This window comes from Mustelus asterias, chromosome 7 (genome assembly GCF_964213995.1).
Source record: "Mustelus asterias chromosome 7, sMusAst1.hap1.1, whole genome shotgun sequence".
Classification (NCBI taxonomy): Eukaryota; Metazoa; Chordata; class Chondrichthyes; order Carcharhiniformes; family Triakidae; genus Mustelus; species Mustelus asterias.
The window spans coordinates 83,439,928-83,466,368 of record NC_135807.1 but is presented as its reverse complement, the minus strand read 5'-3'; the positions used below and the strand labels follow the sequence as shown (position 1 = coordinate 83,466,368).

The window sequence follows — 26,441 nt, the reverse complement described above, 5'->3', positions numbered from 1 at the left end:
AAGTACCATGGTGACTCTTGCAGGCAAGAATTCTGTATGACTCATTGGTAAATTTATATTTCGTATATTGTTCAAAATATTGGACATTCTTACAAAATTGACTTTGATGCATAAAACAGAGTTCAGAGGTGACTTGTTAAGACTATTGCATGATACACAGGGCTTTATGCAGAATTGACAGGTCCCTCTGCAAAAGGTAAATTGAGATTTGGCTTTTTAATGTGAAAGGGTGTACATAATACAAATATAGCAGAATGCTTAACTTTAACTTGTCACAGAACTAGTGGAGAAAAGTACAAAACCAGCAATCTTAAGTTAATTAGAAGTTTGGAGATATTTTTCCCTTAAAGTGCATCAGAGCTGTTTAGTAACACATTTCAAATTGGCTATAAGTATTTCTATGCTTACATCGGGAAGTTATAAGGAGAAGAGCGGATAGATGAACAAATACAGTAGGTTATGATACCTGCACTGCCAGGATCAAAATACATCATTATGGAAAAGAGGATCAAATAATTAAGGTAATAATATTCTACTTACATTCTAGAACTAAAAAAAAATCACATAATGGGCAGGAAGAAGTTTAACAGACTGCTTAGGAATTGAATCTGTGTTTAGTCACTTCTCTCAGTAGATCGGAGGTCACTCTATATAATTGGACAAATTGGTTTGGACAAGGAATTAACTTGATGGCCCAAGTGAAGTTTTCTACTTTGTTTTGTCCTAAATCCTTAAGTTTCAAAAAGATTTAATTACTATTAGTACATGCAATGTATAGATATTGAAAAATGATTATAGCTATTTGAAAAATTACAAAACTACATGTATAATTATAATATGTGCATTACAATTTTCAAAGAATTAGTGCTGCTTAATACCATGTAATATTTTAAAGTGAATGGTTTAACCGTCAGACAACATATTGATTGCAACTTATTGCGACACTAAAAAGCCCAAAGTGCTGAAGGCAGTTAAAAAATGTTAATGCAATAAAATACACAGAAACACTTCCTTTCGGAGCACGCTTTAGTTTGGCTGAGATACAGCAGATGGTAATATCTCTGCATTTTGGAAGTTGCTAAGGCCAGTGAACTAGTGTGTAAATAAAAACTGTACAGTGATTGTTAGCATACCAAAAAAACAGAGGCCCAGAACATTTTTTCTGGCTTCCTGCCAAAAATATCAAGACAAATGCTGTTTTACTTAGCCAGATTCAGCCCTGAGCTATCATTTTTAATAAGTACATTTGTATTAGAAACAGCTCCATGAAAAAAAATTCTTCTGGTAATAGAGTATCAATGTCTATATGGAAAAAATGTGCTTTATCACTCAGCCATGTTTCCGAACATTGTAGAATTTAGTTTAGAAGTTTTTGTAACCCATACTGAGAAGCTGAGAATTAAATGACATTAAGTAATAACTATTCTAGAATAATAAGCACTGACAGCTCTCTTTCTAGCTCTCTCTCTCTCTCTATATATATATATACAAAGTTAAAAAAAGTGCTTACCAACTAGTATTGGTGGTTCAATTAGACAAAAAAGTATTGAGCATGTTATTGTTGCTGTTTCTAAATGAGGTAGGGAAAGTGGCAACAATCTTCTTTCCTGCAGCAGTTTATAGGATATTACAGCTTATGTTGGTATTGATTAGCAACTATCGATGCTGTACATGACTAGAAAAGTCATAGATAACAGATATTTTGCACTTAGAAATATTCTCTTGAAGTTTTCATTCATTTGTAGCATTGTCTGCCCAAGTTACCTATTATGTTGTTCTTAACAAGACAACATAGTGATGATTTCCCTTAAAGCACAAGATGATCAAAATGGTTGGATTAGACAGGCATTCATATTGCTAATATTGGCCCAGATAGTCCTCTCCTAAGTCCTTAAAAGTTCCCCAGTTTTCAGTGCAGAGATAAAATGGGAAGCCTGTATGATGGCTTTCTGCCTCCACTCTGCTGTCCCAAAATGTCCTGGTTCTGTTGAGCTGCACTAATCCCCAAAGAGACATTGCACTTAAAATGACATCTTTAGTGTTAGTAACTAGCCTTCCTTGATGGGTCACATGTCAAGTGTCATCTTTCTCCATTAAAAGTGAGCTCCGAGGTTTGAAAGACAATCACATTGTTGTTAAATAACAGATACACGGTCAGTTCAGCTGAAGATCCCTTTGCATTACTTGATTAATGAAGAGAAAGAAGAGGATAATGAATGGGACACTCGTCTGAATGTTGGTGCCAGTGATCACAGTTGGAGGCCGGTCCCTACTTGATGTTCCCTTATTGCCTAGATTTATTGTTCCTGTAGAATGTATATGGATCTTACTGTAGGACATTACCTTTGGAAGCTGGGGTTCAAGCAGACAGATAGCATGGAAGTTATGTCATCTTTTTCAAATAGATTTTGAGCTATATTCCAGGTCTGTTATGCTGCTGTCAGCGTCAGTCAAGGTGACAACAGTATTGAAATGTTTTGCCTTAGGAGGGGGCTTTGCAGGAGCCCAAAAGGTACAGTTAACATCAACTGCTCAATTATGGTCTCATGCTTTGTGGTTCACCAATAAATTGTTTGCCAGATTTGGCTCGTACATTAGATTTTTCAAGGCTGAGAACTTGGGTTTTTCCAAACGAAGACCAATTTGCATACGATCAGTTATTCCTGCACTACTTTATAAAGAAGCACCCCATACATGAATCAGAAGGTTATCTACTTGGTGAGTTCATGTGGCCATTGGCATACTAAGGTTGCCTGGCAGCACACATAATGGGCAAGAGTTTTACTCAAAATGCATTCATTCAGAAAGTTACAATAGGGTCTGATTTATTCATTTTGAGGCAGTGTCATTATTAATGTAATGCAGACATGCAGTGAATGAATCATAGAATGATTAGAGCACAGTGGAGGCTATTTGGCCCATCATGTCCATGTTGGCTTTTTGCATTCACCTGCCCTTTCCGTGTAGCCCTCCAGACTTTTATTAGATGATTATTCAATTCCCTTTTAAAAGCCCAAATTGTATCTGCCTCCATCACAGTTAATTCAAAATCCTAACCTCACTGCACGAAAAAGTTTTTCCTCGTGTTGCTAATGGTTCTTTTGCCAATCACTTTAAATCTGTGTCTCTTGTTTCTCAACTCTTCTCAACAAAGTTTCTCCTTATCTACTCTGTCTGGACCCCTCATGATTTTGAACACTTTTATCCAAACTCCTCTCAACCTTCTCTTTTTTAAGGAGAACAACCCAAGCTTCTCAATCTGCTTATCTGAAGTCTCTCATCCCTACAACCTTTCGCATAAATCTTAACTGCACCTTTCTAAAGTTTTCACACCTTACCAAAAGTGTGCTTTCCAGAACTGGATGCAATACTCTGATTTATGCCTGAACAGAGTTATAGACATTCATTATAACTTTCTTCATTTTGCACTCTCTTGGTATGAAGTTCAGGATATGCTTTTTAAACCACTTTCTCAGCCCATCTTGCAATCTTCAAAGATTTGTGTCCCTCTGGACCTGACCTCCTTTAGAATTGAGTCCTTTGTTTTCTATGGGTCTTTCTTGGTTCTTCCTACCAAAATATGCTACTTCATACTTCTCATTAAATTTAATTTGCCATGTTCCTGCCCATCTTGTATGATACAGGCTTATTGCTTGCTGAATTAGAAGGAGCTCTAAATTGGGTCTTGGTTCTCATTAATATTAATTGAGTGGTATCACTCCAAACAATATTAAGAAATGACTGACGGCATTGAATATTGCAAAGGCTATGGGGCCTGACAGCATTCCAGCAATGTCACTGAATGCTTGTGCACCAGAACTCGCTGCACCCCTAGCCAAGCTGCTCCAGTCCAGCTACAACACTGGCATCTACCCAGCAATGTGGAAAATTGTCCAGCTATGTCATGTCCACAAAAGGACGGACAAATCCAACCCAGCCAATTACCACCCCATCAGTCTACTCTTAATCATCAGCAAAGTGATGGAAAGTATAATTGACAGTGCTATCAAATGTCACTCACTCAGCAATAACCTGCTCACTGAGGCAAGGTTTAGGTTATGCCAGACCACTCAGCATCTGTTTTTATTACATTCTTGATCCAAACATGACAAAAGAGCTGAATTCAAGGAATGGGGTGAAAGTGACTGCCTTTGACATCAAGGCAGCGTTCAACAGAGTGTTCGACAGGAGCCCGAGCAAACTTGGAGTACCTGGTACAGAGGCAGATGGTTGTGGTTGTTGGATATCAATCATCTTAGTCCCAGGACATTGCTGCAGGAGTTAGAGTCTTAGAGGTTTACAGCATGGAAACAGGCCCTTTGGGTCAACTTGTTCATGCCGCCCCTTTTTTTAACCCCTAAGCTAGTCCCAATTGCCCGCGTTTGGCCCATGTCCCTCTGTTTCCACCTTACCCATGTAACTGTCAAAACGCTTTTTAAAAGACCAAATTGTACCTGTCTCTACTACCTCTGGCAGCTTGTTCCAGACACTCACCACCTTGTGTGTGAAAAAATTGCCCCTCTGGACACTTTTGTATCCCTCCCCTCTCACCTTAAGTCTATGCCCTCCAGTTTTAGACTCCCCTACCTTTGGGAAAAGATATTGACTATCTAGCTAATCTATGCCCCTCATTATTTTATAGACCTCTATAAGATCACCCCTAAGCCTCCTACACTCCAGAGAAAAAAGTCCCAGTCTATCCAGCCTCTCCTTATAACTCAAACCATCAAGTCCCCGGTAGCATCCGAGTAAATCTTTTCTGCACTCTTTCTTGTTTAATAATATCCTTTCTATAATAGGGTGACCAGAACTGTACAGTGTTCCAAGTGTGGCCTTACCAATGTCTTGTACAACTTCAACAAGACGTCCCAACTCCTGTATTCAATGTTCTCACCAATGAAAGCAAGCGTGCTGAATGCCTTCTTCACCACTCTATCCACTTGTGACTCCAGTTTCAAGGAGCTATGAACCTGTTCCCCTAGATCTCTTTGTTCTATAACTCTCCCCCAACGCCCTACCATTAACTGAGTAAGTCCTGCTCTGGTTCAATCTACCAAAATGCATCACCTCACATTTATCTAAATTAAACTCCATCTGCCATTCGTCAGCCCATTGATTGATCAAGATCCCGTTGCAATCCAAGGAATGGTTCCTCAGGGTGGTGTCCTAGGCTCAACCATCTTCAGTTCCTTTATCAATGACCTTCCTCCATCGCAAGATCAGAGGAAGTGAGATTTTTGCTGACGATTGCACAATGTTCAGTATCATCCGCAATCCTTCAGATACTGAAGTAGTCCATGTCCATTTGCAGCCAGACCTGGACAATATTCAGGCTTGGGCTGATAAGTGGCAAGCAACATTCATGCCAACCAAGTATCGGACCATCACCAACAAGACAGAATCAAACCATCTCCTCTTGACATTCAATGTTATTATCATCGCTGTATCCCCTATCAACACTTTGGGGGCTCCCATTAGCTAAAAACTGAACTGAACTAAATATGGTGGATCCAAGAGCAGGTCAGAGGCTGGGAGAGAGTATCTCATCTTCTGACTCCCCAACCCCTATCCATTGTCTACACGGCACAAGTCAGGAGTGTGATGAAATATTTTCCATTTGCCTGGATGACTGCAGCTCCAATAACATTCAAGAAGCTCGACATCATCCTGGGCAAAGCAGCCCGCTTGATTGATACCCCATCCACCATCTTAGACATTCACTCATCCCAGCACAGTTGCACAGTGGCAGCAGTGTGTACAATCTACAAGATGTACTGCAGCAACTCACCAAGGCTCTTTCAACAGCACTTTCCAAAAACTGTGACCTCTACCACCTGGAAGGACATGGGCAGCAGATGCATGGAAACACCACCACCTGTAAATCCCCCTCCAAGTCACACAACATTGATTTGGAAATATATCGTCGTTCCAAATTTCTGTAACTCTTTTCTTAACAGCGCTGTGAGTGTACCTAGACCACCTGCAACAGCTCATGAAGGCAGCTCACTGCACCGTCGCAAGGACGCTCAGGAATGGGCAGCAAATGCTAGCCTAGCCAGTGACGCCCACATCATGTGAATGATTTTTAAAAACCTGTCGTGTCGGCTGAACTCCCAAAGGCAGCTTTCCCATTTGAACAAAATGATTTTAAAAAAATTAATTTGACAAGATGAACACATGTAAAAAGTCTCACAACACCAGGTTAAAGTCCAACAGATTTATTTGGAATAATGAGCTTTTGGAGCATTGCTCCTTCATCAGGAAGATGAGGGCATCACTGGCCCCGATTCTAAATCACGCCGACAATCAGGATGATAGCAGGGACTTAGTTTCTGATTCTAGTCAAGCTAACAAAACAGCTGAACCAAACCTTCGCAGTCTTGCTTAAAAATGCAGATCTGGGTCTGATGACGTGACTGTGACCTGACCTGCATTTAAGCTGCAGGCCTGAGTGTGGAAGCTCCATCAGGACAAACCTGTTGAGAGCTGAATTGATGACCAGAAGAGGGCTAAGCTTTACAATGATATAACACAATTGAAAGACCGCATATAATCTGACATGATAAATATCAGCATGGGAAATATCTGTCCTTTGGCTTTGTTGAAATGGGCATATATCCCAATTTAAAGCCGCGATTCTCCCGAATTGGGATTAAGTGCCCCACGCCAGTGGGAAACCTGGAGGGTTTCCCAGGTTAGCAGATGGTAATTTATGCATAGTGGGCAGCCCGCCAGTTAGACCCGCTGTTCCGAGACCGGGCCGCCATTTTTAAATGACAACTCCATCTCCGCACTCGGAGACAGGTCCCCCCCACACCTCCCCCCAACCAAAAACATAATGGTGGCCCCACACTGATCAAAGAGCATCACCAATCTCTCACCAAAGAGGGGCATTCTTCCTCTCCCCACACACAAATAACAGATAATCAACCCCCACATTACGCAGGTATGAGGGTGACCCGGCCCGACCCCCATGACTCAGTTCCCCTTTCCCCTCAGCTGCCTGTCCCCCTCAGATCCCCCATTCAATCCCCTTGCTCCTCAGATCCCCCACTCAGGCTCCTTCGGGCCACGCACCCTGGCAGTCCCTATAGTGCACTATCCCTTGGCATCCTGGCACTGGCACACTGGTCTGGCACCTTGGGCCTCATGGGGGCTCGAGGAAGTACGTCCAGTGGCCATTTGCCCCTCCGCTGCTGTCAGGTTGCAGAAGAACGTTCCTTCAAGGATCCTGGGGATTGGGTGGCCTCAGGCTGGGTGTTGACCCTGCCACTCGCCACTGGGATGGGTGTGTCATGGCTGGAATGCCCCTTCTAGCCCTGGCAGACCTGAAGATCACCCTTGGCATAGTGATTTCAGGCAGCCCTGTGGACCAATTTCTGCATTCCTGCCTGTCAGCTGTGAAAATTCTGAATTGGCCAGGTCATGTTAACCTCCTCTTTGAAGTGGTTTACAAAAGAGGGAGTGAAACCATAGACTGCCAATCAGGATTACCTCTGTCAATATTGCGGTCAGGATCAATAGGTGGGGTCCTTGAGCTACAATCACCCAGGAATGGAAATAAAAACAAACACAGGTGGCTGGAGGTGATAGAAATCCACTGAGCTGGCAGCTGAATCTTTTACGAAGCACTGCACATTGAATTTGTTACAGATCACAGACTTCACGTGCAATGGAAAGGTTTTCAACAATTTCAGCCTACTGGGAAGCCTCAGCAACTTCAAATCAAAGTTGTGTGCATACATTGGGGTTGAGTCCCCAGCTGGGCAGATTGACATCTCCCCTCTGTCAAAGGACTTCAAGGGGATCTGCTCTCACCTGCAGCTTCTGACCGGGAGAAAGGAAAATCTCTGCTGCAGAACGGAGTGCTTCAATGATTCAAAATCCTGCCAGGTGACCGGGGGCCATGGAGGTAAAAGTGACCTGCTCACTTCAGAATTTGCACAGCTGACAGACAGGTAGGAATTTAGATATTGATCATAGGGCTGCCTGGGGGATCTTCAGATCTGTCGAGGCTAGAAGGGGCAGTCCAGCCACGACATCCCCATCCCAGTGGAGAGTAATCAGGTCAACACCTTGTCCCCAGCCCGAGCCCACCCAACCCTCTTGACCACTGACGGACCCCTTCTCTGTATCCTGACAGCAGCAGAGGGACAAATGGCCACTGGATCAGGTGCCAGGCCAACATGTCAGTGCCAGGATGTCGGGGCAGTGCATTGTTGGTATTGCCAAGGGGTGTGGCCTGAAGAGAGGCTGAACTGAAGGTCTGGGGGGTGGGGGGGAAGGGGGCCTGAGTGAGGGGTCAGATAAATCTCATGCCTGTGTGGTGTGGAGGGAAAGATGCCTCTCATTGTTGAGGGGTTGGTGGTGCTTCCTCAACTCTTGGGGTCCAACACATCAGGTCCACGCTTCTGAGGACAATGTACAAAAGCCCACCCAGTCCAGATCCCGTTGGGGAGGCAGGTGAATAGTGAGGGCTATTTGAATCGAGCTTCAAGCCCGTTAATTGTATTGAAAGTACTGAATTTGAATATGTATCGGGCAGTGTGGCCTGGGAGTCTCGCAACAGGTTTGGAAACCGGCGCAGAACATTTTTTCTGCTGACTCCTGATTCTTTGGGCCATCATGACACTTGCCGGGAGCCAGCAAACCTGGAGAATCCTCCCCCCCCCCCTCAAGTTTCTTTTGGTACCTAAGTAAGTACAGTGGGTACTGAATGTTACGGCAAAGATTAACATAGGAAACTATTTTTTTGACCCAAAAACTGGAAGATCGTGTTTAAAAAGAGCCATGTCCTTATTTGATTTAACTGGTTGGTTCAGGGCTGTTTGAGGAGGCATGCTCAGTGACCTCTGCAGCTGCATTTCATCTCTTGTAATAACAACCACCAAATAGAATGCAATATCCTTTGTGAAATGACGTTTTACTGAAAAAGTTTTTTTCTATTTAAGAGGGCATAATAAAATGAGATCTAACTGAATAACCTCTTGTTCAGAGATAAGAAAATGAGCAAACACATTTTCTCTTGTAGAGAGTGAAACAAGGATCAGCAAATTTCATTAGCATGGTAAAATCAACATATAAACAGTTGCATGGTCTTTCAAGGATATGCTTACTAAAACTAAATTAAACTTATTCTGAGAGGATTCAAAGACTACATTGCATTAAGACTTTGGGATTGTCTCCAGGAGAGAAGGCTCCCAGTGAATTTATTTGAAGGAGAAATTGTTGACAAGTCCTTGTAACTAGCTAATATTTCTTAGTATGTTGGAATCTCCCCCGCCAACAAACATCCCTTTCAAGCTAAAATCTTTGTCACATGTGGAAGCAAGTTCAAATAGAGAAGAAATTTACACAGATAATTTAAATCATAGGCTAGTAAGCTAGATTTGACTGTTCAATGCAACAGGAAAGCCCCTTTTCGGAAACAAGAGCCAGCTGGAGCCTAATTCAACTCCACGTAAAATGCAAAAACAGTAGACTGCAAATGATAATTCAGCTGGTCTGTAAGCAGCTGTCACACAGATGTTTGAGGGAAGAATATTTTTGACAAAAGGAAGAAAATAACTTATGAACAAGAAATGGAAACATTTTTATCCAGTACTATATGAAGAGGCATTAATGATGAGAAAATAAATCATAACCACAGAAAAAGTTGGACAAGCCTACTTTATTTGATTGGCCTTTCAACAACATAGTTATCAGGACCAAATTCAGGAGCAGCTCTCTATTTAATAAATCAAACTGTCCACAGAATCTTGCTACTGAAAACAGCAGCTTTAAGGCCCATAACTACAAACCAATCTAGTTAACTCATTCCATCCTCTCTGATCCAGATATATTCTGAAAAATCAGTAGCAAATGAAGGCCAATCAGTTAACTTCTGTTTGGAGTGGAAGGAGGCTGCTCTTCTGCAGACGTCAAGGATCGATTTTTCAATTAAGAATATCCAATTTTCACGTGAAAAGTGAGTGTTTCTGATCATAAAAATGGTTTGATATCCATTGTATTGGGTATCTGTGTATTTTTTAAATTTTCCAGTTAGATTTTAATTGTGATAAGAAGCACATCCAGTTTGTGTGTAAGTGCTTGTAAATGCATAACAATGCACTCATGTTATTTATGGAATTTTCTGTCATTTCCACCTACTGCACTACTGTTCCCTTTACCTTGCACACAAATTAGATGTTGCACTTTTTTGGTTCATTTCTACTCTTACTTATTCTAGATCAGGCTTGGGGTGGGGCGGGGGGGGGGGGGGGGGGCGGTGTTGCGCGGGGAGCAGATTTCCATTTTCTTCTTGCTTCAGGGGCTGATGAGCAAGTTTTGGAAAGATAAGGTTTGGCACAACATTAAACTGAACTTGAAAGAAAAGTTGTGATATTAAGTAAAGACCTTGTTGAGCAAAAATAAAGCAGTGTCAAAAAAATAAATGGTTAAGTTTAAAAATAACTAATGAATAAAAATGACCAGAGCATGAGGGGGTCGGAGTGTGTGTGCCAGGCACACTCGCAGTCTCAGGGTGCGCACTCATTCACCTTCAGCCACCATCTGAGTGCGTGAGAGTATGTGTTGGTGTGTGGTGGGGCGGGTGAGTGAGAAACCTGCGACTGGGGGTAGAGGACACAGACACGCGTGCGCAGGCACTCTCTCACTTCCACACCCACACATGCGCAATCTCACTCCCATACACACGCACACTCACAATCTCACACCCACACACGCACTCGCAATCTCTCACTCTCACACACATGCGTGTGCACTCGCAATCGCTCAGTCCCACGCACACGTGCGCACTCGCAATCTCTCACTCTCACACACACGCGTGTGCACTCGCAATCGCTCAGTCCCACGCACACGTGCGCACTCGCAATCTCTCACTCTCACACACAAGCGCGTGCACACACACAATCTCTCACTCCCACACACACACACGCACACTCGCAATCTCTCATTCCCACACACACACGTACGCAATCTCAGTCCCAGCGCGCGTGTGCTCACAATCTCTCAGTCCCACACACACACAGGTGCACGCACACAATCTTTCACTCCCACACGCACGCGCGCGCTCATAATCTCTCACTCCCACACACACAATCTCTCATTCCCACACACACGCGCACCGCACACAATCTCTCACTTCCACACTCAACATGCACACGCGCTCAATCTTTCAATCCCTCACCCACATATGTGCAATCTCATTCCCACACATGCATGCGCACTCGCAATCTCTCACTCCCACACACACACACACACGTGTGCTCGCAACCTCTCACTCCCACACACACACACACGTGTGCACACAATCTCTCACTCCCACACATACATGTACACGTGCGCACACAATCTCACTCCCACACACACACACGCATGCAATCTCTCACTCCCACACACACATTCACACACACGCGCGCTCAATCTTTCACTCACTCACCTACATACGCGCAATCTTTCACTCCCATACATGTGCAATCTCACTCCCACACATGCATGCGCACTCGCAATCTCTCACTCCCACACTTACGCGCGTGCACTCGCAATCTCTCATTCCCACACACACAGTCACAATCACACACATACACACATTCTCACTCCCACACATACATGCATGTGCTCAACCTTTCACTCCCACATACAGTTGCACACAATCTCTCACTCACACACACACCCTCTCACTCCTACACAAACGTGTGCTTGCTCGCAATCTCCCACATACACACGTACACATGCGCGTCCAATCTCTCACTTCCATGCACATGCGTGCAATAAGAACATAAGAACTGGGAGCAGGAATAGGCCATCTGGCCCCTCGAGCCTGCTCCGCCATTCAATAAGATCATGGCTGATCTTTTCGTGGACTCAGCTCCACTTACCCGCCCGCTCGCCATAACCCTTAATTCCTTTACTGTTCAAAAATTTATCTATCCTTGCCTTAAAACCACTTAATGAGGTAGCCTCAACTGTTTCGCTGGGCAGGGAATTCCACAGATTCACAACCCTTTGTGTGAAGAAGTTCCTCCTCAACTCAGTCCTAAATCTGCTCCCCACTTAATTTGAGGCCATGCCCCCTAGTTCTAGTTTCACCCGTCAGTGGAAAGACTTCCCTGCTTCTATCTTATCTATTGACTTCATAATCTTATATGTTTCTATAAAATCTCCCCTCATTCTTCTGAATTCCAATGAGTATAGCCCCAGTCTACTCAGCCTGTCCTCATAAGCCAACCCTCTCAACTCCAAGAATCAACCTAGTGAATCTCCTCTGCACCCCCTCCAGTGCCAGTATGTCCTTTCTCAAGTAAGGAGACCAAAACTGTACACAGACTCCAGGCGTGGCCTCACCAGCACCCTATACAGTTGCAATATAACCTCGCTGTTTTTGAACTCCATCCCTCTAGCAATGAAGGACAAAATTCCATTTGCCTGCTTAGTTACCTGCTGCGTCTGCAAACCAACTCCTTGTGATTTTTGCACAAGGACACCCTGGTCCCTTTGCAAGGCAGCATGCTGCAATTTTTTAGCATTTAAATAATCATAGAAACCCTACAGTCCAGAAAGAAGCCATTCGGCCCATCGAGTCTGCACCAACCACAATCCCACCCAGGCCCTACCCCCATATCCCTACATATTTACCCACTAATCCCTCCAACCTACGCATCTCAGGACACTAAGGGCAATTTTTAGCATGGCCAATCAACCTAACCCGCACATCTTTGGACTGTGGGAGGAAACCAGAGCAGCCGGAGGAAACCCACGCAGACGCGAGGAGAATGTGCAAACTCCACACAGACAGTGACCCAAGCCGGGAATCGAACCCAGGTCCCTGGAGATGTGAAGCAGCAGTGCTAACCACTGTGCTACCGTGCCGCCCCGTTTGCTGTTATTCCTACCAAAATGGATGACCTCATATTTACCAACATTGTACTCCATCTGCCGGACCCTTGCCCACTCACTTAGACTATCTATATCCCTTTGCAGACTTTCAGCACCTTCTGCACACTTTGCTCTACCACTCATCTTAGTGTCATCTGCGAATTTTGACACACTTGGTCCCCAACTCCAAATGATCTATGTAAATTGTAAACAATTGCGGTCCCAACACTGATCCCTGACGCACACCACTAGGACTGATCGCCAACCAGAAAAACACCCATTCACCCCCACTCTTTGCTTTCTGTTAGTTAACCGATCCTCTATCCATGCTAATACATTACCCGTAACACCGTGCACCTTTATCTTAGGCAGCAGTCTTTGATGCGGCACCTTGTCAAATGGCTTCTGGAAATCCAGATACACCACATCTACAGGTTCCCCATTGTCCACTGCGCATGTAATGTTCTCAAAGAATTCCACCAAATTAGTCAAACATGACCTGCCCTTCATGAACCCATGCTGCATCTTACCAGCAGGACAATTTATATCCAGATGTCTTTCTATTTCTTCCTTGATGATAGAGTCAAGCATTTTCGCTACTACAGAAGTTAAGCTAACCGGCCTGTAGTTACCTGCCTTTTTTAAACAGTGGCGTCACATTTGCTGTTCTTCAATCTGCAGGAACCACTCCAGAGTCCAGCGAATTTTGGTAAATTATCACTAGTGCATTTGCTATTTCTCCCGCCATCTCTTTTAGTACCCTGGGATGCATTCCATCAGGGCCAGGAGACTTGTCTACCTTTAGCCCCATTAACTTGCCCAACACTACCTCTTTTGTGATAATGATAGTTTCTGGGTCCTCATCTTCCAAAGCCTTCCTGTCATCAATTTTTGGCACATTATTTGTGTCTTCCACTGTGAAGACTGACACAAAATACCAGTTCAATGCCTCAGCCATTTTCTCATTTCCAGTTATTACATATCCCTTTTCATCCTCTAAAGGACCAATGTTTACGTTAGCCACTCTTTTTTGTTTTGTATATTTGTAAAAACCTTTGCTATCTGTTTTTATATTCTGAGCTAATTTACTCTCATAATCCATCTTACTTTTCTTTATAGCTTTTTTCATGGCTTTCTTTGACCTTTAAAGATTTCCCAATCCTCTAGTTTCCCACTAATCTTTGCCACTTTGTATGCATTTTCTTTCAATTTGATATCCTCCTTTATTTCCTGAGATTTCCCTGGCTGATTATCTCTTTTTCTACAGTCCTTCCTTATCACTGGTATATACTTTTGCTGAGCACTGTGAAAAATCACTTTGAAAGTCCTCCACTGTTCCTCAATTGTCCCACCATAAAGCTTTTGCTCCCAGTCTACCTTAGCCAACGCCTCCCTCATCCCTTTGTAGTCTCCTTTGTTTAAGCACAAGACACTGGTATTGGATTTTACCTTCTCACACTCCATCTGTATTTTAACTTCAACCATACTGTGATCGTTCCTTCTGAGAGGATCCCTAACTGTAAGATCATTAATTTTTCCTGTCTCATTACACAGGACCAGATCTAGGATAGCTTGCTCCCTCATAGGTTCCATTACATACTGTTCAAGGAAGCTATCGCAGATACATTCTATGAACTCCTCCTCAAGGCTGCCTTGACTGACCTGGTTTGCACAGTAAGAAGTCTCACAACACCAGGTTAAAGTCCAACAGGTTTATTTGGTAGCACAAGCCACAAGTTTTCGGAGCACTGCCCCTTCATCAGGTGAGTGGAAGTTCTGTTCACAAACAGGGCATATGTAGCTACAAACTTAATTTACAAGATAATGGTTGGAATGCGCGTCTTTACAGGTAATCAAGTCTCAGGGCCAAGCACAGGTTAAAGAGGTGTGTATTGTTTCCAGCCAGGACAGTTAGTGAGATTTTGCAAGCCCAAGTCGTGGGGGTTACAGATAGTGTGACATGAACCCAAGATCCCGGTTGACCTGGTTTGACCAATTGATATGTAGATTAAAATCCCCAATGATAATTGCTGTACCATTTTTACATGCATCAGTTATTTCTTTGTTTCTCGCCCCATCATGATGTTATCATTTGGTGGCCTATAGACGACGCCAATCAGTGACTTTTTCTCCTTACTATTTCTAATTTCCACCCAAATGGATTCAATCTCTCACCCCCACACATGCAATCTCTCACTCCCACACACGCACACCCTCTCACTCCCACAAATGCGCGCACACTCACACTCTCTCACTCCCACACACACACAGGCGTGCGTGCACTGTCACTCCTACACATGCGTGCACGCGCAATCTCTCACTCCCGCACACACACGCAATCTCTCACTCCCGCACACACTCACACTCTCTCACTCCCACACACACACAGGCGTGCGTGCACTGTCACTCCTACACATGCGTGCACGCGCAATCTCTCACTCCCTCCCACACACGCAATCTCTCACTCCCCCACACACACGCAATCTCTCACTCCCCACACACACGCAATCTCTCACTCCCCCCCACACACACAATCTCTCACTCTCCCAAACACACGCAATCTCTCACTCCCCCACACACACGCAATCTCTCACTCCCCCACACACACGCAATCTCTCACTCCCCCAACACACGCAATCTCTCACTCCCCCCCACACACGCAATCTCTCACTCACCCCCACACACGCAATCTCTCACTCCCCCCCACACACGCAATCTCTCACTCCCCCCCACACACGCAATCTCTCACTCCCCCCCACACACGCAATCTCTCACTCCCCCACACACACGCAATCTCTCACTCCCCCACACACACGCAATCTCTCACTCCCCCACACACACGCAATCTCTCACTCCCCCACACACACGCAATCTCTCACTCCCCCACACACACGCAATCTCTCACTCCCCCACACACACGCAATCTCTCACTCCCCCACACACACGCAATCTCTCACTCCCCCACACACACGCAATCTCTCACTCCCCCACACACACGCAATCTCTCACTCCCACACACACACGCAATCTCTCACTCCTCCACACACACGCAATCTCTCACTCCCCCACACACACGCAATCTCTCACTCCCCCACACACACGCAATCTCTCACTCCCCCACACACACGCAATCTCTCACTCCCCCACACACACGCAATCTCTCACTCCCCCACACACACGCAATCTCTCACTCCCACACACACACGCAATCTCTCACTCCTCCACACACACGCAATCTCTCACTCCCCCACACACACGCAATCTCTCACTCCCCCCACACGCAATCTCTCACTCACCCCCACACGCAATCTCTCACTCCCACACACACACGCAATCTCTCACTCCCACACGCAATCTCTCACGCCCACACACACATGCTATCTCGCACTCCCATACACTCACACACACATTCAACTCTCTCACTCTTTCATGCGCACATTCTTCTCTTTCATACACACATTAATTTATCTTTCTCACTGCATTTTGGTTCTCCTTTATTTCTGTAATTTTTGTTTTGCTGCCTATCACCAAGAAAGATGGAAAGCATTTCTTTAATGCGTCTACCATTTCCCATCAATGAATTTAAGGGACCCATGTTTACTTTTGCTAATTTCTTCCTGTTACATATCTATTAAAGCATTTACAATCTTTTACGTCTCTTGTTAGTTTAATATCATATTCTTTATTACTCCCTTTATCAAGTTCTTGGCCAACCTTCATGAATTCCAAAATCCTTCCACTGCTCTGGTTTAATACTTTTATGGGAATATTATAAACCCCTTCCTCTAATTCATTACTACCCCCATATTTTTCATTTCTCCTGTTCGCTACAGTTGGACTACTTTTTCCACAGGTCTTATTTCCTTGCGGGAATGTATTTTAGTTGCATTATTTAATGCTTATCTATCATCACATCTCTTAAGTGTAGTTTCCCAATCTATCTCAGCCAACTTGCTCTTCATATCATCAGCTTTGCTTTGCTGAGCCACTTCGGTCTGTGCGCAATCAGGACCCTGACCTTCATGTTGCTTGCCATTTTAACACACGTCTGTCCTTGGCCTGCTGCAATGTTCCATTGAAGCTCAACACAAACTGGAGGAACAGCATCTCATCTTCCGGCTAAGCACATTACAACCTTCCGATCTCAACATCGAATTCAACAACTTCAGATGATTAACTCTACCCCACCTTGTTTTCATTTCATTTAATTTTTTAACAGTTGTCTACCTTTTACTTCTTTATTGTCTTTCTTTATTTTTCTTCCTCCCCACTCTTTTCCCCTATTTTATCCCCCTTTCCTTACCTTTTCTCTCCCTTTTTCTCAATTTTACCTCTCCCACCCATTCTCCCCCTCCCCCCACATCTTCACATGTCACAGCTTACCCTTTGATTTCAGCTGCTCTGCCATTTGGCCATTCACACCTTCTATTCTCTTTATGGACTGCCATTGGCAGCCTTTCCACTTGGCTTTGTGGCTATGACACATCATTCATTCCCTCACCCTGCAGTATAAATATCTCCCACTTTCTATGCCTTTTAGCTTTAACAGAGAGTCATCTGGACTCGAAATGCCAGCTCTTTTCTGTCCAGATGTTGCCAGACCTGCTGAGATTTTCTCTTTTGGCTTCATATCTTCAGTTTGTTCAGATTTAAGACACTAGTTTCATGCTTACTAATTCACTCTCAAGATCAGTATGAAATTCTATCATTGTATAATCATTCTTCCCCAGAGGTCCTTTACTACAAGATTATTAATCCTATCTTATTGCATAACACCATATCTAAAACTGCAGGTTCTCCAGTTGATTTCTTGTCATACTGATCTAGAAAACTATCTTGAATACATTCTGTGAACTTTTCCTCCATAGTATTACTGTTAATATGGCTTGCTCAACTTATATGAAAACTAAATTCCTTCATGATAGCTGTATTACCATTGTATATTTTTATTCTTTCATGGGATGCAGGCATTGCTGGCAAGTCCAGCATTTGTTTCCCACCTGCGAACTGCTCTTGAATTGAATAGCTTGCAAGGTCATTTTAGAAGGCAGTTAAGATCTCCTACTTGCAAGGACATTAGTGAACCAGATGAGTTTTTACAACAGTCAATGATATTTATCATTGTTACTGTTACTACTATCTTTTTATTCCAGATCTATCAATTGAATTCAAATTCCACCAGCTACATTGGTGAGATTTGAACACACCTCTCCAGTGTATTGCCTGGGCCCCTGAATTACTAGCCCAGTGGCATTACAACATTACACTGCCATCTCTCCATTGATACATACGCCTCTAATTTCCTGATTAATATTCTGTCTGACACTACAACTAGTAGGGGACTTATAAAACGCTTCCAGTAATGCTTTCTGCTGCTTGTTGCTGCCGGTCTGCAGCATTGCTGACTCTTAGCAAATTGATCCAAGTCTGTGTAATGCTGCTAGAAGTGAATGAATTTTCCACCATGAGTTGACTTCCCAGGATATAAAAGATCCCACTTGAAGAAGAAGGAGGAATTCTCCGAGTTGCCAACATCTCTTGCTCATTACAAAAAGCATTATTTGTCTCCGTGCTGTTTATGTGACCTTGTGTATAAAATGGTTTCCACGCTTGTCCATTTAGCAGTAAATCTATTTCAGAAAATGGTCCCGTGTGTGCAAACTGCTTTGAGAGGTTTTGAGCAACGTGGCGTATTATTAATATTAATACAAATTCTTTTACTTATGGTGATGGGCTTCTGCAAACAAAAGAGTAAATCAATTCAACCAATTGTACCTTGGCTCATCCATTGGGGAGAGGGATGGGATGCTCACTTTGAATGATGGGCATCAGATTGGTAACAATACCTACCAGCTACTGATTCACTGAGTACAGACCCTGGGCCATAAATTCCCATTAATGGGAAGTTGAAGGGTGATCAATAATTTCCAAATTTTGAGGGGTTGAAGTGACATTAAGTACTCCCATTGTTCCTCAGAAATTTAAAAGAAGTGTGCACAGGTCAATAAAAATCAATTCCAATAATGTAGGTGAATTGCAGAGGGGAAGGAACTTTGGTACTCACACTGGACCCTGTTAATTTTTTGGTTGCCTTTCCTGACAAGCACCTCAAGATAATACATCATGGGCTGACCATTATTCCATATTCAGTGGATGAAGGAATCAAATAGGTTTGGAAATCAAAATAAAAGTCCTTCAGAGCAAAATCGGCCCTCAACCTCCGTCGTTCCAGTGAGAATAAACTAAGTTTCTCCAATCTCTCCTCATTATTAATGCCCTCCATACCAGGCAATATCCTGATAAATATTTTCAGGAACCTCTCCAAAGCCTCCACATCCTTCTGGTAGTGTGGCGACCAGAGTTGAACACTATGGGGGCAATTCTCCCGGACCGCCACACTAAAAAATTAATGCGGCGGTCTGGGAGAAACACATGTTGGCCGATTCGCAGGATTCTCGCATGTGTTTCGGCCGCGCATGCATCTCCCCACGCTGGAAACTGGCGTGAACGCTAGGTAAGTACTGTGCACCTTATTTTAATATGATTAGCGGGCCCAGACTGAATTCTCCGGGCCTGCTAGCATCTCCCACCCCGTCAGGAGTATTCCACTCCAGCAATGTTCCGACTAGCTCCCCACTTTCGGGGAACTAGCAGGATGACTCCGCTGGAGTGAAGAGGGGGCAATCAGGGCCCCCAGGGCTCGGGCAGCGGGGGTGGTACCCCCTGGGCATGGATGACCTGGCAGTGCCAGCCTGTGCCCCCTGGCACTGCCCATGGGGAAAACTGTCCATGCCCAGGGGGCACCTTGGCACTGCACATTGGCCATCGGATGATGGGTAGTGCCAAAGGGGTCAGCCTGGGGGAGGAGGTCAGCCTGGGGGGGGGTTTGCCTAGCAGAGGGTGGTGGGTCATCACTGCCGGGGTGTGGGGGGTTGGAGATTGGGGTGCTCTGGCATGGGGGAAAGGTTGGGGCTGGCCCGGGAATGCTCGTGGGGCCTGCGATCGGGCAGTGGGGGTGTCGGGCTAGCCAGCGATCGGGAGGATGATGGATAGGGGCCACAGCGCATGCGCAGAGGCCCAGAACAGTCAGCCTCCAACGTGAATAGGCCCTGCCCCAGAGCTTTTAATTATATTCACGATTGTGACCTCTGCATTGCACAGAGTGTGGGAGATTTGAGTGTGAAGTTGCACTGAAAAAACTGGCGTGATTTGCACCAGTTTTCCCGCGAATTCAGCACTTAGAACTTTTTTGGGAGAAACACGGCCTATGTTCCAAGTGCGGTCTAACTAATGTTCTATAAAGCTGCAACATGACTCGCCAATTTTTAAACCCAATGTCCCGGCCGATGAAGGCAATGTTCAGATATCCTTAATCAGAAGGCATGCCACTGCAGTCGCTTCACATAGATTGGTGTCTCTGCATTGCTGTATTAGCCACAAAGGCAGCTGCTCCTCTCCGACTGAAGGCATCTCCATTGCGCTGTGCCACTGCTATTGTTAGCCCCTCAGCAGTACTCACACTTTGAAAGAGGTCAGTGGCCATATCCACAGAATGCATTGGTTGCCGGAATCCAGCTACTGTCCAGAATTAGACAGAGCTCCCAGAGGCAGTTTCTTAATTTGCCACTTCCAGGAAGATCTACCCAACAGGCGTAACCGTGATACCGGTGGGGTCAGGACCTGGAATGGCCCCAATCTGGATTATTTTCACAGTCCTGAAAATTCCAGCCCAAGGGTGCGACAATGAAAGGCTTTTAAAAATTCTATTTGATGCTACACTGAAAGATTTTTCCTTAACAAAAGATAATATAATAATTTAAGCAACATAGGTATTGATGTTGCCTAGAATTTTAAAAAGTTTTCATGTCTTCTCTGAAGTCAATCAAATGCCACATGTAAATGTTTTCAGAATTTCTAAATTTAAATGCATCAATTTTCTATATTCTAATGTTTTATTTCAAAGCCTTGAATACATAAAAGTGTTATTTTCACAAAAGTCTTGGAAATCAAGCTTATTATTCAAAGTGTATGAGGGAAGCAGGTCTTGAGTTGCAGTGGTAGCTTCGTTGTCTCTAAGCCAGAAGATCTGCGTTCAAATCCCACCCTAGGACCTGATCGCCAAGGAAGGTGTGTTCATAATGCTGCCAAAGAGGTTGAATATCAACTTGTAAATCCTTGCAACAAATGCCAATGTTAACATCAGGAGAGATTTCTGGTCAGCAACGTTATGGAAAGAAACTGGAACCTCTAACACCACTAATCATAGCTTCAGGCAAAAGTGTATGTTGCCACAGCAACTTGGACTCCTTCTTGACTGAACAACTTGTGTGGATCCGATTGATATTAAAAGCAAGGGGTTTGATCCCCATTCCAACTGAGTGGATTTGAGACCTGCCCCTTTGCCCTACCTATGGTGGAGATTGTGATGCTGTAGTCTAAGACAAGGATGTAATCACTTCCAAATATTCTGACTTTGATTGAATCTGTTGTAATAATATTTTAGAAATATTAAATACAATTTTCCTGCTTCATGTAAGCGGTTTCCTCAACACAGAAACTAAGCTAAAACTCATTGAATACAATGAAAAGGATCTCAGATGAACAGCTGAAATGCAGTAGGAGATATTCAATTGCAGATATGATAGAGCTACTTACTCTTGATTTTCCAGAAGACCTCGGAGTTGATTGAGCAGTACCTGCTGATTGGCAGAATGACTCTGTAATGCCTGTTCAATAGAAGGTAGCATGCATTGAATTTTCAGATGACCATAGTTTATCAAGTGCTATGCATATCAGGGGAAACAAAGACAGTAGTTACAGAAGTTCAGTTATATTTATTTCTCAAACAACAATTTTTGTTAAGGCACTTGGGGAAAAATGGAATTTCCTGAACCATCTATGTCTTGCAACTGGAACTGGTTAAGCGATAGCTCTGTTTAGTCAGGTTAAAAATAATACACTGGAGTTACAAAAATCTCACACAGCTTTGGACAATGAATTTGAACAGGATTGAACATATTATGAAAAACACATAGGTTAATGAAGTACTGCAAAACAGTTGCAAGTATTACCATATATAAGGAAACTACACAATGAAAATAGGATCTACTGTGCATACCTGTATTTGTTCTGTATCATTTTTCTTCTCTTCTAACTCAGCTCTCACTTTCTTCAAGTCTTGACTCAGAACTTCAACGGTTTCTTGTAAATGGCTGTGAAACAACATTCTGATTTTGAAACTGTAGTCGTTTTAAATGCTTGCATCATAATGATTTAATCAGGAGCATATCTTCACTGAAGCTATCAATTACATCATCTTCAATCTTTCCCTTTTGATCTGATGAATGAACCCTTAGGCCTAAATGCCATTTCAATTACCAAAAAGTTATTATTATAAGAATAGCATTAACTTACAAAAGTGAAAACAACCAGTCTCATCAGTTCTGGGCACATACAATACAAAAGGACAAATAATTTCAGGGAAATCCTGCAGTTAGCTGCAGCAGAGAACTTAATCACAGATAGGAACATTAATTGAGATGATCATGAACAGAGTGGGTATTTAGAATTTGTGAGAGAAGGGAGTTAGTGCAGAGTGAGGAGAGGTGCATTATTTTGCCTTTAACACGTAGTGTTTTGTGTAAGGCAGTAAGTATTCGACATTTTGTTCAGTGTTTAAGCATATAGTCCAAGTTATTGTGTAAATAACAAACAAATAAGACACTAGAACAGTCGAAAAGGCACTTACCTATAAATAAATACAGACCAAGGCCTGAAACCTGATCTGCGTAAAAATGCCAGAAGAGGCCTGAATCCAGAAGTCCTGACCAGACCATTTTTGGGCGGAGAGGAAGTGGTGATGGGAATGGATATGGTTTACAAATCACACATTTGTAGGTCATAGAGGCAGCTACCAATATAAATACATAGCGACTCCACTCATGCATTATTTTGGTAGGTGTCGGAAACCAAAATGTGCAGATCAGACTGACTAGGAGCAAGTCCGAAAATTGTGAATTCATTTGCAGAGGTAAAGTACCCCTTTGGATATGATCCCGGGACTCATTTAAGAGAGATAGGGTGTTCCTTGGAAGAGGCAAGGCATCCTTTGGGGTAGGTCATTTGCCTTCGTGATTGTTAAAAGTAGACATGATTGTTGGCAAAAAGTGTATAAGCTCATTGGAACTGTCAAAGCTCACTGGAAATGTCAAAACCCTCAAGAGATTTAACTCTACTGGGCTTTAAATTATAAGAAAATGCGAAATTAAAGCAAATCAGCACCTGGTCGGTGTACTCTACATATCACCTATTAACGGAAGGGAAGTGGAGGAATAAATATGCCAATAAGCAGCACAGTGGCAAGTGCTTAGCACTGCTGTTTCACAGCGCCAGGGACCCAGTTCAATTCCAGCCTTGGGTGACTGTCTGTGTGAAGTTTGCATGTTTTCCGTATGTATGCGTGGGTTTCCTCTGGGTGCTCTGGGGTTTCTTCCCATAGTCCAAAGATATGCAGGTTAAGTGGATTGGCCATAGTAAATTGCCCCTTAGTGTCCCAAGAAATGTGGTTTAGAAGGATTAGTAGGGTAAATACATGGTGTTAGGGCCTGGGTAAGATGTTGGAGAGTTGATACAGACTTGATGGGCCAAATGGCCTCCCTCTGCACTGGAGGGATTCTATGATTCTACGAACACATTAGGAAAAAGTCAAAATAGAGAATAATGATCATGGGGAATTTCACCTAGCACAAAATTAATTGATAAGAAGAGGTAGGTAAAACAGATAAGGGAATGGAATTCCTATAATGTGTACAGGACTTCCTTCTAACACAGCAGGTTTGAATCTAATAATGGAGAATGAACCACACCAGATAAGAGAAGTAAAAGTTGGGGAACATTTAGGCAATTGTGATCGTAATATTAAATGCTTTTATATAATAATTGAGGAAGTATGAGCTGGACACAAATCAAGGTAATAATTTGTAGAAAAGTGAATTTTGAGGAGTTAAGAATAGAACTTGGGAAAATAAAATGGACATCAATTTCAGCAAACAATATGTCAAACAGCTGAACGTGTGTTCAGCAGCAGGAAGGATCACCCACCAGAGCTACTGAAAGAGCTTATCAACAACTTGTTGGTTAGTTGCTGATTAATATCTGCTTCCTCTGTTTGAGTTTGTAGAATTGCTTGGTGGATTCCAAAGTTGGTGAAGTTGATAGGCAGTGGTGCTGCAAGTGCAGAAGGCTTGGATTCTGATTTGGAGGGTTTTGGTCAGACATGTTGCGCCTAGTCATGGGTGCTATAGTTACCATCTGGTCTGCACATTGGAATGAGATTAAACAGAAACAAGGCAAAGCTGTTTGCAGAGGGAAAAGGGAAAAGGAGGGGAAGGGATCTCTTATAAGTGGAGAGCTAAGATCTTGCAGGAGCATTTCTCTTACCTCAACCTAAGCCAGGAGAAATATGCGCACTATTTGCATTTTATGAAGGATGCTGACAGAGCTTTGCCACATCTTGCAATGAGACTTCTAATCTCAGTTCAGACCAATGGTGCAGCTGCAGAGGCTGTGAAGGTGACTGTGGCCATGGAGTTCTTTGCATTGGGATCCTTCCATGCTGAAGCAGGCTATATCTGTAACATCTTGCAATTTGCCATCCACTGCTGCATCAGAGTGGCAAGAAACGCTCTTTATGCCAGGAGAGGGGACTTCATTGTGGTTTTTCTGATCAGAGAGAAGCAGGTAAAGCACATGTCCCATGGCTTCCCATGGCCCAGGGAGCCATCGGCTGCACACTTTGCGTGAACTGTATCTAAATGCTAAGATGTTCATCAACTGTAAAGGTTACCACTCTCTGAATATGTAGTTGGTGTCGGACCAGGCTTAGTTAAGAGCTCAAGGTTTGGGGGTAATATATCAGCATAGATAGAGGATTGGCTAACTAACAGGAAATACTAGAGGCAGTTCAGAGAAAAGTCACTTGATTGAAAGATGATCTCACTGAAATATTTAAAATTCTTCCAGGGCCTACAGGGTAGATGCTGAGAGTATGTTCCCCTTCTCAGCCTTTCCTCAAAAGACAACCCTTTTATCCCAGGGATGTACCTGGTGAATCTGCGCTGAACTGCCTCCAATGCAAGTACATCCCTTGCTGACAGTACGATGGGTGGACCGACACCTCATGGACTGTGGCAGTTCAAGAAGGCAGCTCACCCCCACTTTCACAAGGCAAATTAGGGATGCGCAATAAATGCTGGCATAGTGAGCAACACCCACATCCGATGAAAGAAAAAGAAATATAAAAGAAATCTCTCTCTTAACATGGAGACCAAAATTCTACAAACTTCTTTGGGCATGGTCTCATCAAAAACCTGTAGAGTTGTAGCAAGACTTCTCTAGCTGTTGTTTGGTAGTACACGATTTGAGTGGTGCTGAAAAAAAGTGACATGCTGTTGAAGTTTTTCATCTTGCCCTCATCAGGATAGATTTGCAAGAATACCAATTCTGAAGGGAACAACAATTTTTATACTGCATGAAAAGTGTGTGCTGGTTTATTGGCAAATGCACTCTGATTGGTTGAGCTGTCTCTTTGGAGAATGCACCAGGGAATAGTTAACTGCTAAGCTTTTGTTCAAATTCAGACAACGCAGGCCGACTCTGATGGGTCAAGGCATTGAAAAAGGTACAAAACATGAACATGCTCCTTCTGTCTGCAAAGGACAGGGCCGTATGTGTGTGAATATATGTAGCTTCTAGCACAAATAAGTGAGCCACACTGCTAGCTCAACTGATAATCTTAAATTATCAGTTGATAATCTTAAATTATCAGTTGAGCTAATAATTCTTAGCACAACCAGGGCTGTTCAATTGCAGAATCAAATGTAATGTTGGACACTCTGGGCTCGATTTTACCATTTTCATTCTAAGTGCTGAATCTGGGCGTAATGCAGATCCGACTTAGAAACCTGCTTTCAGGCGCCCCCATACGCACTCAGCCATCTCCAGTCCCATTCGCGCTGTGGGTGGGGTTTAGCGCGGCCGAAACGATCAGAGCTCTGAACTGCGCATGCGCAGTTAGAAAAAAAACTTGAAAAAGCGCGCCCGTGTCAGATCGCTCCCGGGCCGCAGAAAGCGGAGAAAGCGGCTCGGGAATGACAAGCGGGAGCGATGGTGCACACACACATCACTGTCCCCCTTATCCACCCCTCCCCCACTACCCACACACATCACTGTCCCCCTTATCCACCCCCCCACTATCCACACACATCACTGTCCCCCTTATCCACCCTCCCCCCACTACCCACACACACCGCAGTCCCCCTTATTCACCCCCCCCCACTACCCAGGACAATCGCCACCCCTGCCCCCCTCACCGATCGTCCGCAGAGTGGCAGCGGACCCCCCAGCTCCCCCTGCGCCTCCACCAGAGATATATCTGCCCCCCCCACCACAGATCCGTCTGCCCCCCCCACAGAGATCCATCTGCCCCCCCCCCGCCAGAGATCCATCTGCCACCCCCCCACCTGAGATACATCTTACCCGTCTCCCTCCTCTCCCCCCCCTCTGGC

The 26,441-nt window shown here is 43.9% G+C and overlaps 1 protein-coding gene across 1 annotated transcript in view; it reads right to left on the bottom strand.

Annotated features, from left to right (window-relative positions):
• Positions 1-26,441, bottom strand: part of LOC144496130 (uncharacterized) — a 92,727-nt gene that overhangs the window by 16,442 nt on the left and 49,844 nt on the right. The window contains exons 5-6 of the mRNA XM_078217114.1: positions 21,995-22,088; positions 21,532-21,602 (exon numbers count right to left, since the gene is read on the bottom strand). Of these exons, the coding sequence (XP_078073240.1) occupies positions 21,532-21,602; positions 21,995-22,088 (165 nt within the window). The remainder of the gene's footprint in view (positions 1-21,531; positions 21,603-21,994; positions 22,089-26,441) is intronic.